The following is a 12844-nucleotide window of genomic DNA, read 5'->3' as shown; positions in this document are numbered from 1 at the left end:
CCTTCCCGTTACACCGCTTGCTGTGTTTCCTTGCCAGTGCTGTTTCAGGCAAGGCCGTGGGCTCCTTTGGGCCTGCCCAGCATAGAAGCCCAAGCTTGGTCAGCACAGTCAGCCGGTGTTCCTTATAACAAAAAACTGTTTATTGATTGTCTCTGAACCTTGCTACAACAGAACACAGAGTGAGCACCCAGAGGTCTTCAAACCCCGCGTCTGAGCTAACTCATGGACACAATTTAAGTCAATAAAAGTCATCAGCTGCTTGGTAACATCACTTCTTAGCAAAATGTTATAGGTGGTGATGTGTGTTTCTTAGCTAAAACAAGACAAATTCAATACATCATTGTGGTAGTTTTGTTAGTTTTATTTGTAAACAGGTTGTACGTCTTTATTTTTATTTTATTTTTATGGCTGATTAGTAGCAGAAGTGTTGGTGGTGAAATGATTCATGTTCTGACAAACAGTGAATACCAGGTATGGTGTGGCTGACTGGGAGACATGGGAAGATTCCTGGTGGGTTGAGCTATCGGACAATCAGCCCAGTGAAGCAGGCTGACACTGTGGCTCTGTTTTGCCGTCATCTCCCTCACTGTCTCCCCAGATATCTACATTCGGTTCAGCCCCAGGGCTCCATCCACCTGCTTACCTTTATTTGTTTGCATATTTAATCTCTTAGGCAGCAGTGGACTGTCTGACTCGTTTTACCTGAATAACAAAGTAAAAAAAAAAAGAAAAACAGTGGCTGAAAATCTCAGAGAGAAGAAGTTAAGATCCTGAAAAATCCAGAAAAATCCAGATATTTCAAGTAGGCTTGTTGTTGATCCAGCAGCAGTAACTGTGCAGACAACAGACAGGAGGAGCAGAGTAGCAAAATGGATTCAGGACCACAGCTCCCAGTCCAGCTCCCAGTGAGTCCAGTTTCACACAATAAGCAGTAGGATGAATGATTCTTGTAAATTGTGACACACGCTACATGTGATAGTGCCTCCAGATGGGTTCTGCTTGGCCTAGGCCGATTTTTATTTCCACTCCATCCCCAAATATTGGGGAAAAGCTTGGAAAAGCTTACTTAAGCTTCACAGGGCAGAGATAAAGAAGCCCCATGAGATCGCTGCAGTGAGACGCTCTCTACTCCTATCCCCCCCTCCCTTCCTCCACGGACACCTGTCGATTGTTGACTCTGTCCGGGACCCGATCAAGGATGTCTCCATGGCGACTTGCCGTGTCATCGCGATGACAGCTTGCGAACTGAGGCACTGATTGTGAGGCTAGACGAAGCGACTCTCCAGGCCTATGCAAAAACACACATTCAGACACTTTCTCACATGTACATATGCAACACACCCCAACCCCATCCCACGCCTTCGCCGCTTCCACCCCCCCAGTGCGGCGGGCGGGGTCCGCTGGCTGCTCCGTAATGGCTGCAGCTGCGGCTGGCTGCCTGTCTGCACTGGAACACCTCCTCCCCCCTTCCCTGGAGCAAGTTGTTTGAGTCATTGTGTTGTAAAATGTGCTTATATATGCTTATGTTCTGCTCTTTTGGCAGAGAAAATCCTTCCTTAACAACCCCTTCCATTTTGCAGCCAACCTCATCAGCAAGCCAAAAAGTGACAGACTGATATGTTCCAAAGAAGAAGTGGATGATGGGCTGTGACAGTAGCCCATGGTGACCCCCGCAGAGACTGTCCTTTCCAGCTGCCAACACTGAAACCACACACACTTTTCAACATGGAAGACTTCACTTTTGAAGAAGGCAGTAATGGAAAAAAACAAAAGAATTTTGTACTAAGTGTCCCTTGATGGACTTTAACATCATACTGGTGGGGATTACTCATTCAAAGCAACATATTAAGACCAAACGCCGGCCGGAGAGGAGACACAGGGGATGAAGCGAGAGGAAGTAGAAGCGGGGCAAGTCAGGGGGGATCTGGGCTAGGCTAAGAGCCACCCAACACAAACCTGCAAACCCCAGTGTCTTCCTGGCCAATGTTCGCTCACTTGTCAACAAGCTGGACGACTTACGACTACGCACCACCATCCACTGGATAGACAGCTGCGGAGACCGGAGACCTGGCTACATGAAAACATCCCCGATGTAGCTGTGGAGCTAGTAGGCCACACCATATACCGAACGGACCGCATGTCAGATTCTGGTAAAACAAGAGGAGGGGGATTGTGTGTGTACATTAACAACAACTGGTGCAGAGATACAAAAGTCATTCAGAGACACTGCTGCCCTGACGTGGAATTTCTAACTCTTAAATGCAGGCCATTTTACCTGCCAAGGGAATTGACTGCAGTATACATAATAGCTGTCTACGTACACCCATGAGCTAATGCTAAGGCAGCTATGGCAATACTGTGTGACACCATCAATAGAGAGCAAAACAAGCTACCTGAGAGCATTATTATTGTGGCGTGGGATTTTAACCAAGCCAATCTAAAGTATGTCTTACCAAAGTTTTATTAAAAACATCAATGTCAGAACAAGGGAAAAGAAGACACTGGACCAGGTGTATACCAACATCCCTGCAGCCTACAAGACCCATCTGTGCTGCCATCTGGGTTAGTCTGATCACTTCTCCCTGCTTCTGACCCCAGTTTACAAACCCCTCATTGCCAGAGTAAAGCCCCAAATTAGGACAGTGCAGCTTTGGTCAGAGGAAGCCATATCATCATTAAAGGGCGGCTTTGAGGAAACCAGATGGGAACTTTTTAAAGAATCCAACAAAGAGCAATACACCTCGACAGTGTTATTGTATGCAGGGGTGGACTAGGACAAAAAATTGGCCCTGGCTTTTTGGTCCAGACCAGCCCACCATATACAATCACACACAGCCTGGCCCAGTGTCAATTAAAAAAGAGAACCAAATGGCCACTGATTTGTGTTTCATGGGCCTGTGCTGACTTTATTTTGAGGAATGCAGTACGCCGGCACAGAGACCAAGGGGGAAGGTGTTTAAATATGTGATTGAGCCAGCCTGAGCTCAATGGGCCACTGATCTACGAGTTTTATGGGTCGGTCAGACAAATAAAAAAAGATGTATTGGCCCAAAAAGCACATCAGCCCAGCAGGAAAGTGCCCAGTCTTCCAGATTACCAGTCTGCCCCTGATCATATGTCAATCTCTGTATTGACACAGTAACAACCAGAACAAGAACATCGAAATGTTCCCTAATCAGAAGCCCTGGTTCAATAGCAACGTGAGGGTGCTGCTCAGAGCTCGGGATGCAGCCCTTAGAGCCAGAGACAGTAATGCCTACAGGGAGGCCAAGACTGCTCTACACAGAAGCATCAAAACTGCCAAAATGCAGTACAAAGAGCGGGTTGAGATCAACTTCAGAGACAACAACAGCTTGAACATGTGGCGTGACATTAGGACACTAACTGATTACAAACAAAGTCATGCCACTCCCATGACTGATGCCACCCTGCCAGACCAGCTCAACAGATTCTTCGCTCGTTTTGGGGATAGTTCGACTGAAGGCCCAGCCATTATTACATCATCACCTGAGGGTGTCCAGCCATTCACTCTCCAATCCCACCAAGTCCAAGTCCTTAGCAGGATTAATGCCAAAAAGGCATCAGGGCCAGCTAGGGTCCCAGGACAGGCCCTAAAGGCACGTGCTGACCAGCTAGGTATTCACAGGCATTTTTAACATGTCTCTCTAATAAGCCACCGTTCCCACCACAGCAACCATCATCCCTGTGCCCAAATCCTCAGCAGCAAAAGGCCTGGACGATTACTGGCCTGATGCCCTAACACCGGTAATTATGAAATGCTTTGAGAGACTGATAATGGACCACATGAAGGCCTGCATCCCCTCTGACTTGGATCAACAGCGGTTTTCTTATAAGACCAACAGATCCACAGAGGATGCAGTTTCACTGACTCTCCATACAGCTCTTACTCATCTTGAAAGTCCAAATACCTACTTCAGGATGCTAGTTGTCCACTTCAGCTCAGCATTTAATTCCATAAACCCAAACAAACTGGTAAACAAATTATTGACACTGGGAATGGGGACCCCTCTGTGTCTGTGGATAAAGGACTTTTTGACAATCAGACCCCAGCATGTTAGGATTAGCCCTCTCACCTCTTCAACCATAACCCTTAGCACAGGTGTCCCTCAAGGCTGCGTGCTCAGTCTGATCCTCTGCTCCCTGTTTACACATGACTGCACAGCCCGTCACAGCTCTAATGCTCTGCTCAAGTTCACAGATGACACAACCATCATGGGACTGATCTCTGGCAACAACAAGGTGGCCTACAGGGAGGAGGTCCACATCCTGTCAATCTGGTGTAAGGATAATGACCTGATCCTGAACACAAAAAAACAAAGGAAATGGTCATTGAGTTCAGCAAAAGGAGGACAAACCATTTAGGACTGAGTATCAACAGTGAGGAGGTGGAGAGGGTTACCAGCTTCAAATTTCTGGGAGTCCACATCTCTGAAGATCTCACCTGAAAGTCACACATCTCATAAAAAAGGCCCAAGAAAGAATCTTTTTTTCTAAGGACCCTATGACACAGTGGGCTGCCCAAACAGCTACTGATGAACTTTTACCGCTGCACCATAGACGCCATCTTTACACACTGCTGTACAATGTTGTATTCCAGCTGCAGACAGGAAGAACCTGCAGCGAGTAAATAAAACAGCGCAGTGGATCATCAGATCTCCTCTCCCAAAGTTACAGCCTACAGAGACGCGCAAAAAGCATCCTCAGAGACCCAACTCACCCGGGACAGTCACTCTTCTCCACTCTCCCCTCAGGCAGACTGAGGACCATTGAAGCAGGCACACACAGACTGAGAAACAGTTTTTTCCCTCAGGCGATGGACTGCACTTTGAATTTTTTTATGTGACAATGTCTATTTTATTATGGCTTCTTCAGCCTTAGCGATTATATTGTTTAATTTAGGATTATACTGTTTATTTTAGGCTATATTACTTATTTAAGTGATTATAACTATTTATAGTTTAGGACATTATATTTTAGGATGCTGCTACATGGAGTGCTGCTGAACTGAGTTTCGTTGTATTGTTTTATCAGTGCAATGACAATAAAGTATCTATCTATCTATAGATCTATCTATTTTCCCATGACTTGTTGGAAGCAATGGAGTCTGTGCAGTAAATTTGTGCAGAGGTGGCTGGGTGTACGACATGTCAACAAGACTATCAAGTGCGGCAGGAAGTGGAAGCCCCAGCAAGCAGTCAGAGAAACTGAATCCTTCTGTAAACACCAGGAGATTGTTGGGGTAGTCTTCCAAGGATTCCCAGGACTTGGAGACTACAACTTCAAGCAATGGACCAAGGCCAGTTCCAAAGGCAAGAGAGGACTCGTGGTACAGAGGGTCGGAGAGGCAGCAGAAGAGGAATACTGCGTGGGATCAGGCTCTTGAGGGATCGCTGTCCTGGAAGGAACTCTGGGGCACTGACCAGCATAAAGCTCACCTTCCTCTTGCCAACCCCAAAAAACCATAAGACATCGGGAAAAGAAGAAGACACAGCTTGTAAGCAGTATTGGGTGAAGGCCAATACAAATGGAGTTACAACAAGATCATGACTGAAATTGCCAAAGGGGTTGACCAAATGAGGGTCAAAGACTAACACCAGGCATTACCACCCATAATGATTCACTTACCGAGAGAGGTTGACAAAACAGTGCCGCCAAGACACAACTGCCTAGATCCCTCCCACCATTTTGCATGGGATATGGAGGTGGACCTGAAGAGGAGACATGATTCTTTTAACAAAGGCAGGATTTGATCTATGAGGCTCTTGTCAAAGGATGACATGCAGCTGTATTCCCCATTGAAGTCAGCTGTCGCAGTTTCCCAGCAACATCACTGCCCTAATTCTTGTAGAAGATTGGTGTGGACCCAAAACGATTGAAGAAATGAAGAGATTGCCACAGCAGCTGAGACCAGCGCAAGATAGTTGTGGCAAATGAGAGCCCAATGTTGGACCTCGTCTGCAGGTGAAGGCTAGTCCGAGACTTGACGTGACTGACAACAGCTGACTCTATTCTGGCACATTACTGCCTCTCAGGTTTAAGACAGAATTGCACATTGCAAAAAAAGTTAGGTTTACTCACCAAAGACTCAAATTTAAATCCCGCCTCTGACTGGGCAGATAGGAAATCATAGTTTAGAATAATGCAGTGGCTCCTGGTGTGGCTAATCAGTTTCCAGGGGTGGCCCGTGCCACACAAGGCCACTCCCTGGACCCACCAATGGAACCAATAAGAAAATCATTAACAGTGGCTCCTCTGATAATGAAGTCAGTCTGCTGCTGTTGGCTCCATGGACTTGAAAAGTATAAAAGAAGCAGAAGCAGAGTTACAGTTCAGTTGGGAAGCAGTCACAGTATCATCATCACAATGTCATAAAATGTTATAGTGTCTCACCTAACCATTATGTTGACTTTAAATAAGAAAGTGGTAAGTTTTAGTTATTTGTCACATATGTTCCCTCACTAATTTCTCGACTGTGCGTAGACTGAATACTGTTTGTGATGATGCTTTTGTTGTACTCTATGATTCATGTTAAAATTTAAATAAAAAATGCAATTATAGATCTATAATATAATGTAACATTTGTATTATACTCAGTTCTTTCTGTGCACAGTGTTAGTGCGATTTGAATCAATATTAGGATCATGATCAACTCCACACAGGTTTTATATTTCACTCTTGCTGCCTACTTTGATATTGGACATTTTAAATACTTATTTTTCATGATTGTTATGTCTTTGTATCTTCTAATTATCTGTGCCAATGTTTTGCTGATTGTGGTTATCTGTATGAACAGGAGCTTACATGAACCCATGTACCTGTTTCTGTGCAGCCTGTTTGTAAATGAACTGTATGGTAGTACAGGGTTGTTTCCATTCCTACTGGTTCAGATCCTCTCTGACATTCACACAGTTTCTGTGCCTTTTTGTTTCCTGCAGATTTTCTGTTTGTACTCATATGGAAGTGTAGAATTTACTAACTTAGCTGTCATGTCTTATGACAGATACCTTGCTATTTGTTATCCTCTACAGTATAATGCCCATATGACATCTAATAAGGTTGCCTTGCTTATTGCTGTTATATGGTTACCTCCTGTTGTTGCTGTTTTTGTTACAACATTCTTGAGTGCCTCTTTACAGCTGTGTGCGAACATCATTAATAAAGTTTACTGTGACAACTACTCAGTCATAAAACTGGCATGTTATGGCACCAGAGTCAATAACATCTATGAACTCATTGCTGCTTCTTTTACAATTCCTGTTCCTGTATCTGTGATTTTTTACACCTACGTGAAGATCCTTAAAGTGTGTTTTTCTGGTTCTAAACAGACCAGACAGAAAGCTGTCAGTACCTGCACACCTCACCTTGCTTCTATCCTGAACTTTTCTTTTGGGGTTTGCTTTGAAGTATTACAGAGCAGATTTGATATGAACAATTTGCCCAACATGCTGCGAATATTTTTATCATTGTACTTTCTTACATGTCAGCCACTCTTCAACCCTGTAATGTATGGCCTGGACTTGTCCAAAATACGCATGATATGTAAAGGTCTTCTTTCATGTTCTGTTAGGAAGTGTAGATCATCCAACAGATTTGTACAGCTTGAATAATGAGAAAATACAATAAATATATATGCTTTAACTACTCTAGTCTCACTAATATCAGTTTCTTCAGTTAACATATTGTATCAAATGGTGGCAAAGTTGTCATCCAAGTTTTTACCAAATTAAAACTTTGGTCTGTCTGATGACAAACAGTTGATACACAATTTTATCTGTATTCGGTGAAAGGTGATCTCTGTTTTAATCTTGTAAATGAAGCAATGGCACATCACCTAAAATTCTAAAATCTGTGCCCTCTCAGCCACTGGGTGAAAGTTTGAAAGCTATTTTATAATGTATTTTGAGAATTAATAAAATTAAAAGTTAATTTACCTGTCCTAAACTTAGAGTCATTTTGAGATCCTGCTGCATAATTTCAGTATTTTTTATTTTGTGAGATTTAATGCCTTGACTACCCTTATTAGATTAATACAACTACTGAGGCTCTGAGGAGTAAAAGTATACATCACAAACACAGAATAAGTTCCAAAATTGATGCATTGTAAGAGTCAAGTCATGTCAAGTAAGTTTTATTGATACCACAAAATCCAAAATTACATTACAATACAAATTTGACTCAGAGGTCTTACAATCTTGAATAGAAAGCTTTTATTTTTGTTGTCTGCACTGCATATAATGAAATTAGGAAATATACAGAAACACAGAAAGGAAATACACAGAAAAAAATTCACCAAAACCAGAGAGCAAAGAGCTGCTGCACTTGGGTGCATCTTAGATTATTTATTACCATCTGTACAACATATGACCACACTTTCCTTGAGAATCAGAATCAGAATCAGAATCAGTTTTATTGCCAAGTATGTTTCCACATACAAGGAATTGGTTCTGGTGATTGGTGCAATTGGAGGTTCTTAGAGGTTCTTGTAAACAACAGGTTTACCCAGTTTTAGTTTCTGCCTGTATGTGGGAATCAGGTGGACCATGACATGGTCAGAGTGGCCCAGTGCAGCCCGGGGGACGGCGTGATAAGCACCACTGATTGTGGGGTAACAGTGGTCCAGAGTGTTCCCCTCTCTGGTCGGGCAATTAACAAACTGTCTGTATTTGGGCAGTTTGTGGTTGAGGTTACCTTTGTTAAAGTCACCAAGGACAATAACTAAGGAGTCCGGGTTGGTCCGCTCCACACACAGTATCTGCTGTTGCCTGTGGTGGGATGTAAACACCGACCAGGATGAATGAAGTGAACTCACGGGGGGAGTAGAAGGGCCTGCAGTTTATGATGAAAGTTTCCAGGTCAGGAGAACAGTGCTGCAGGATCACTGTCACGTTTCTGCACCAGCCACTGTTAGCATAAAAACAGATTCCTCCACCTTTCGTTTTGTCGCGATCTGCTCTGAAGAGTTGGAAGCCGGCCAGCTCCAGCGCAGAGTCCGGAACCGATCCACACAGCCACGTCTCCGTGAAGCACAGAACGGAAGATGAAGAAAAGTCTCTTGAGTGATTGAATTCTGAGAGTGTCCAGATGAGGCCTTTCCTCAGTAAAAGTTTGCAAAAAAGTACCTAAAGGACTATGAGAAATAAGATTCTCTGGTGTTTTGAGATCAAGATTGACCTGTTTGGCCTCAATTCTTGTCAGTGGCATGCCTTCAGGGAAAGCAAGGCAAGCTCTGTTTGCCCAGTTAAAGCTAAATACATAAATTAAAATGAAACCAAAGTGGAAGCGATATCTCTCCTTACATCTGATCTCAGAACAGCTTTCTGTCCCATAAAGGATCTGATGCCTGTTTGCATTCAACATGTAATTTACTGTCCTCTTGTGGTGGCAGCAGGGTATTGTCTCTGAAGCGCATTTGACTTCCAGCCGTTGTATTTATTGTTTCTGTCATTTTGGTGGGCGTGACCATGTCCCATCCACGAAGGCTGGAACTTGTCAAACGGAGAGGCCAGCAGCCTGCAGAGGTTTCTGCATGCACATTGATGATAATCCTGGATCCTTGACTGTTGATTATCTACAGCCAAAGTGTGCTTGTCAAGCTGGTTTTGACACAGCTTCTACTGTGGGTTGTGGGAAGGATATGAATATAGGATTGATGATTGCTATGGCCCTTTGAAGACAGCGCTGCTGGTAGAACTCCTTTAGGAAGGGTAGAGGGGCACCGATGATTCTACTGACTGACCTGACAATCTTGTCAAGCTGCTGTTGGTCATGGGTCTTGCAGCAACTGAACCAGGAGGTGAGGCTGTAGGTGAGGATGTTTTCAATTGTGCCCCTGTAGAAGGTGGTCAGGTGTGGAGTGGGAAGACCTGCCTTCCTGAGTCTACAAAGGGGGTATAACTGCTGGTTGGCTTTTTTGATGATGGCTACAGTGTTGGTGGTGGTCAGATCTTACACTACACGGGTGCCCAGGAACTTAGTGTTACTGACCCTCTCCACTGCAACACCATCAGTGGTCAGTGGTGTATGATGTTGGCTGCCAGCTCTTCTGAAATTGATCACCATCTCCTTTGTTTGTCCACACTGAGGGCAAAATTGTGAGATCTGCACCAAACTGTTAATGTCTCTACCTCCATCCTATATGCAGACTCATCATTGTCACTGATAAGCCCACAACTGTTTTGTTGTCAGCAAACTCAATAACGTGATTATTGCCAAATGGTGCAGTGCAGTCGTAGGTGAGCAGACTGAACAGTAGAGGGCTCAGAACACAGCTTTGGGGTGAGCCTGCGCTTACAGTGATGGTAGGGGAGACCAGGGCTTGTTGTCACACGGGTAAGTTGTCACATTGCAATTATCTTCTTCATCAGAGGGGGCAACTAAAAAGTGGAATACTAGTTTTCTTCCTCTACATGGTCAGGTCTCATGTCCTGTGTGAGAAGAGAACAACATGTTGTAAGTTGAGATGAGCACCAATTAACCATTTTCCACAACCCAAAGTAAAAAATGTTAACTTTATATATTTAAAATTAAGCTTCTTTCAGATAAATATCCTAGCAGTGATACATGTGGACTTGTTAGAGAAGAGATTAAGGCATCCTGTCATACCTCAGTCATTGTTCTGTGTTAAGCTAACTTTAAGATAGAGCTAGCATTGGCAAACATGGTAGTTTGGGGCAACTTGTCTCAGTCATCTGGGGTAATTTGTCACATGTGACAACTTACATGAACATGCCAAGTGCTCAAAGGAGAAGCCCTGCTTACTCCTTCTGGACAACCACTGCTCACATCTTTCTATTGATGGGCTGAATTTTGCCAAAGAAAATGGCATCAACATGTTGTCCTTCCCACCCCACTGCTCACACAGGCTGCAGCCTTTGGACAGAAGTGTTTATGGGCCACTTAAAAAACGTGAATTCTGTCTCTGATTCCTGGATGAGGAACAACCCAGGTAAAACACTCAGCATCTATGAGATCCCTGGGATTATAGCCACTGCTTATCCTCTGGCTGCAACCCCTCTTAATATCCAGGCCGGCTTTCGGGCGACAGGGATTCAGCCTTACAACAAGGATGTGTTCTTGGAGACAGAATTTGCTCCTTCTTATGTCTCAGATCGCCCTCTACCAAGCCCAAGCACTAACCCAGCCATTCCAGGCTCCGAAACTGAGCCATCTTTTCCAGGCCCCAGCACCAACCCACCCAGCACCAACCCAACCATTTCAGGACCCAGCACTGACCAAGCTGCTCCAGGCCCAAGCAACCAAGCTGCTCCAGGCCCTAGCAAGCCAGCCACCTCCACCAACACATTAACTCCAGAGGATATTAGACCTTACCCAAAAGCTGGTCCAAGAAAACAAGTTAACCAGCAGAGAAAAAAAGAGAAAAACTGCTATTCTCACCGACACACCTGTGAATGAGGCACTTGAAGCTGAAAGGCAGGCACAAGGGAAAAAAAGACTATTCAAAAAGAAAGGCAAGGCAACCAAATCCAAAATACCAAAGAAGCAAAGCACAGGGAAGAAGCAGAGGGCAGGTAAAAAAACAAAAACTCCAGATGACTCCTCATCAGAAGAAGATGAGAACCTGTGCCTGGTCTGTGTAGAGCCATTTGGAAACAGCCGCCCAGGAGAAACCTGGGTGCAGTGCATAATATGCAAAGGATGGGTCCACGAAGAATGCACCCCTGGCAAATCAGTGTGCGTATGTCAGAACTGTGACCTAGATGAGGAGTCTGACTAGTGAGGTCAGGTTTTGTTTGAGATTTTATGACTGGATGTTCCAGGACTGACTAGTGAGGTCAGGTCTTGTTTTAGTTTTTTTAAAAGATCTTCCAGGACTAGTTTAGGACTTGTTTAATGTTGCATAATGTTTTATGTCAAGGTTTATTCACTTTCAAGTAAAAAAAGTAACAACAATAATTTTGTCCTTGTTTTATTAAGTGCAAAATCCAGTGTGACATCTTACCCCATACAGTGTGACAACTTACCCGTTGGTGGGGCAACTTGTCACATGTTCACAATCTCTATTTGATTGCTTATAACTCTGCACTGACACAAGATATGAATATGACATGAATACAAAATATATACCTGAGACTTTGGTCTTTCAACTGGTACACATTTTTTTAATATATGATGTATTGATTCCAAGAAATATATAAGAGTGTAAAAAATGTGACAACAAGCCCCGGTCTCCCCTACTTGATGTGAAGTACCAGTTGAATGTGCAGGTGTTGACCTCCAACAGTTTCAGCTTATCCACTAACTAGTGTGGAATAATTGTGTTACACGCTGAGCTGAAGTTGATGAAGAGGATACGAGTGTAGGTGTTTTTCCTCTCTAGATGTGACAGGGTGACATGGAGCATGGTGGAGATCGCATCTTCGATTCAATTCAATTAAATTTTTTTTGTATAGCACCTAATATCATAATATACATACACTCAAGACATTTTATAGGGTAAGGTCGAAACCTTTGTTATGGAGAAAAACCCAACAGTTCCCACAAAGAGCAAGCACTTGGCGACAGGGGGAGGAAAAACTCCCTTTTAACAGGAAGCATGGTGGAGATTGCATCTTCTGTAGATCAGTTGGTTCTGTATGCAAACTGTAGGGGATCCAGGTTTGTAGGCAGGGAGGCAGGACTTGATGTGTTGCATGACCAGCAGTTCAAAGCACTTCATTATAACTGCAGTGAGGGCCACAGGGCAGAAGTCATTCAAACAGGCTGGGTTTGCCTTCTTTGGGACAGGAATGATGGTGGCACTTTTGAGACAGTATCCTTCAGCTGCTCTGCACACTCCTCTATGACACATCCAGGGACATCGTTG

The 12844-nt window shown here is 44.0% G+C and overlaps 1 protein-coding gene across 1 annotated transcript; it reads left to right on the top strand.

Annotated features, from left to right (window-relative positions):
• Positions 1-5845: 5845 nt before the first annotated feature.
• On the top strand, positions 5846-11350 carry LOC139632109 (olfactory receptor 11A1-like). Its single transcript, XM_071496873.1, has one exon. The coding sequence runs from the start codon at positions 6663-6665 to the stop codon at positions 7626-7628; it is 966 nt and encodes a 321-aa protein (XP_071352974.1). The 5' UTR covers positions 5846-6662; the 3' UTR covers positions 7629-11350.
• The last annotated feature ends 1494 nt before the right edge of the window (positions 11351-12844 follow it).

The sequence above is a fragment of the Trachinotus anak genome, unplaced genomic scaffold (assembly GCF_046630095.1).
Source record: "Trachinotus anak isolate AG129_WGS33_773 ecotype Australia unplaced genomic scaffold, CSIRO_AGI_Tana_v1 ptg000014l, whole genome shotgun sequence".
In the NCBI taxonomy this organism is placed as follows: Eukaryota; Metazoa; Chordata; class Actinopteri; order Carangiformes; family Carangidae; genus Trachinotus; species Trachinotus anak.
The sequence above is the reverse complement of the archived record's forward strand: the minus strand, read 5'-3'. Positions and strand labels throughout refer to the sequence as shown.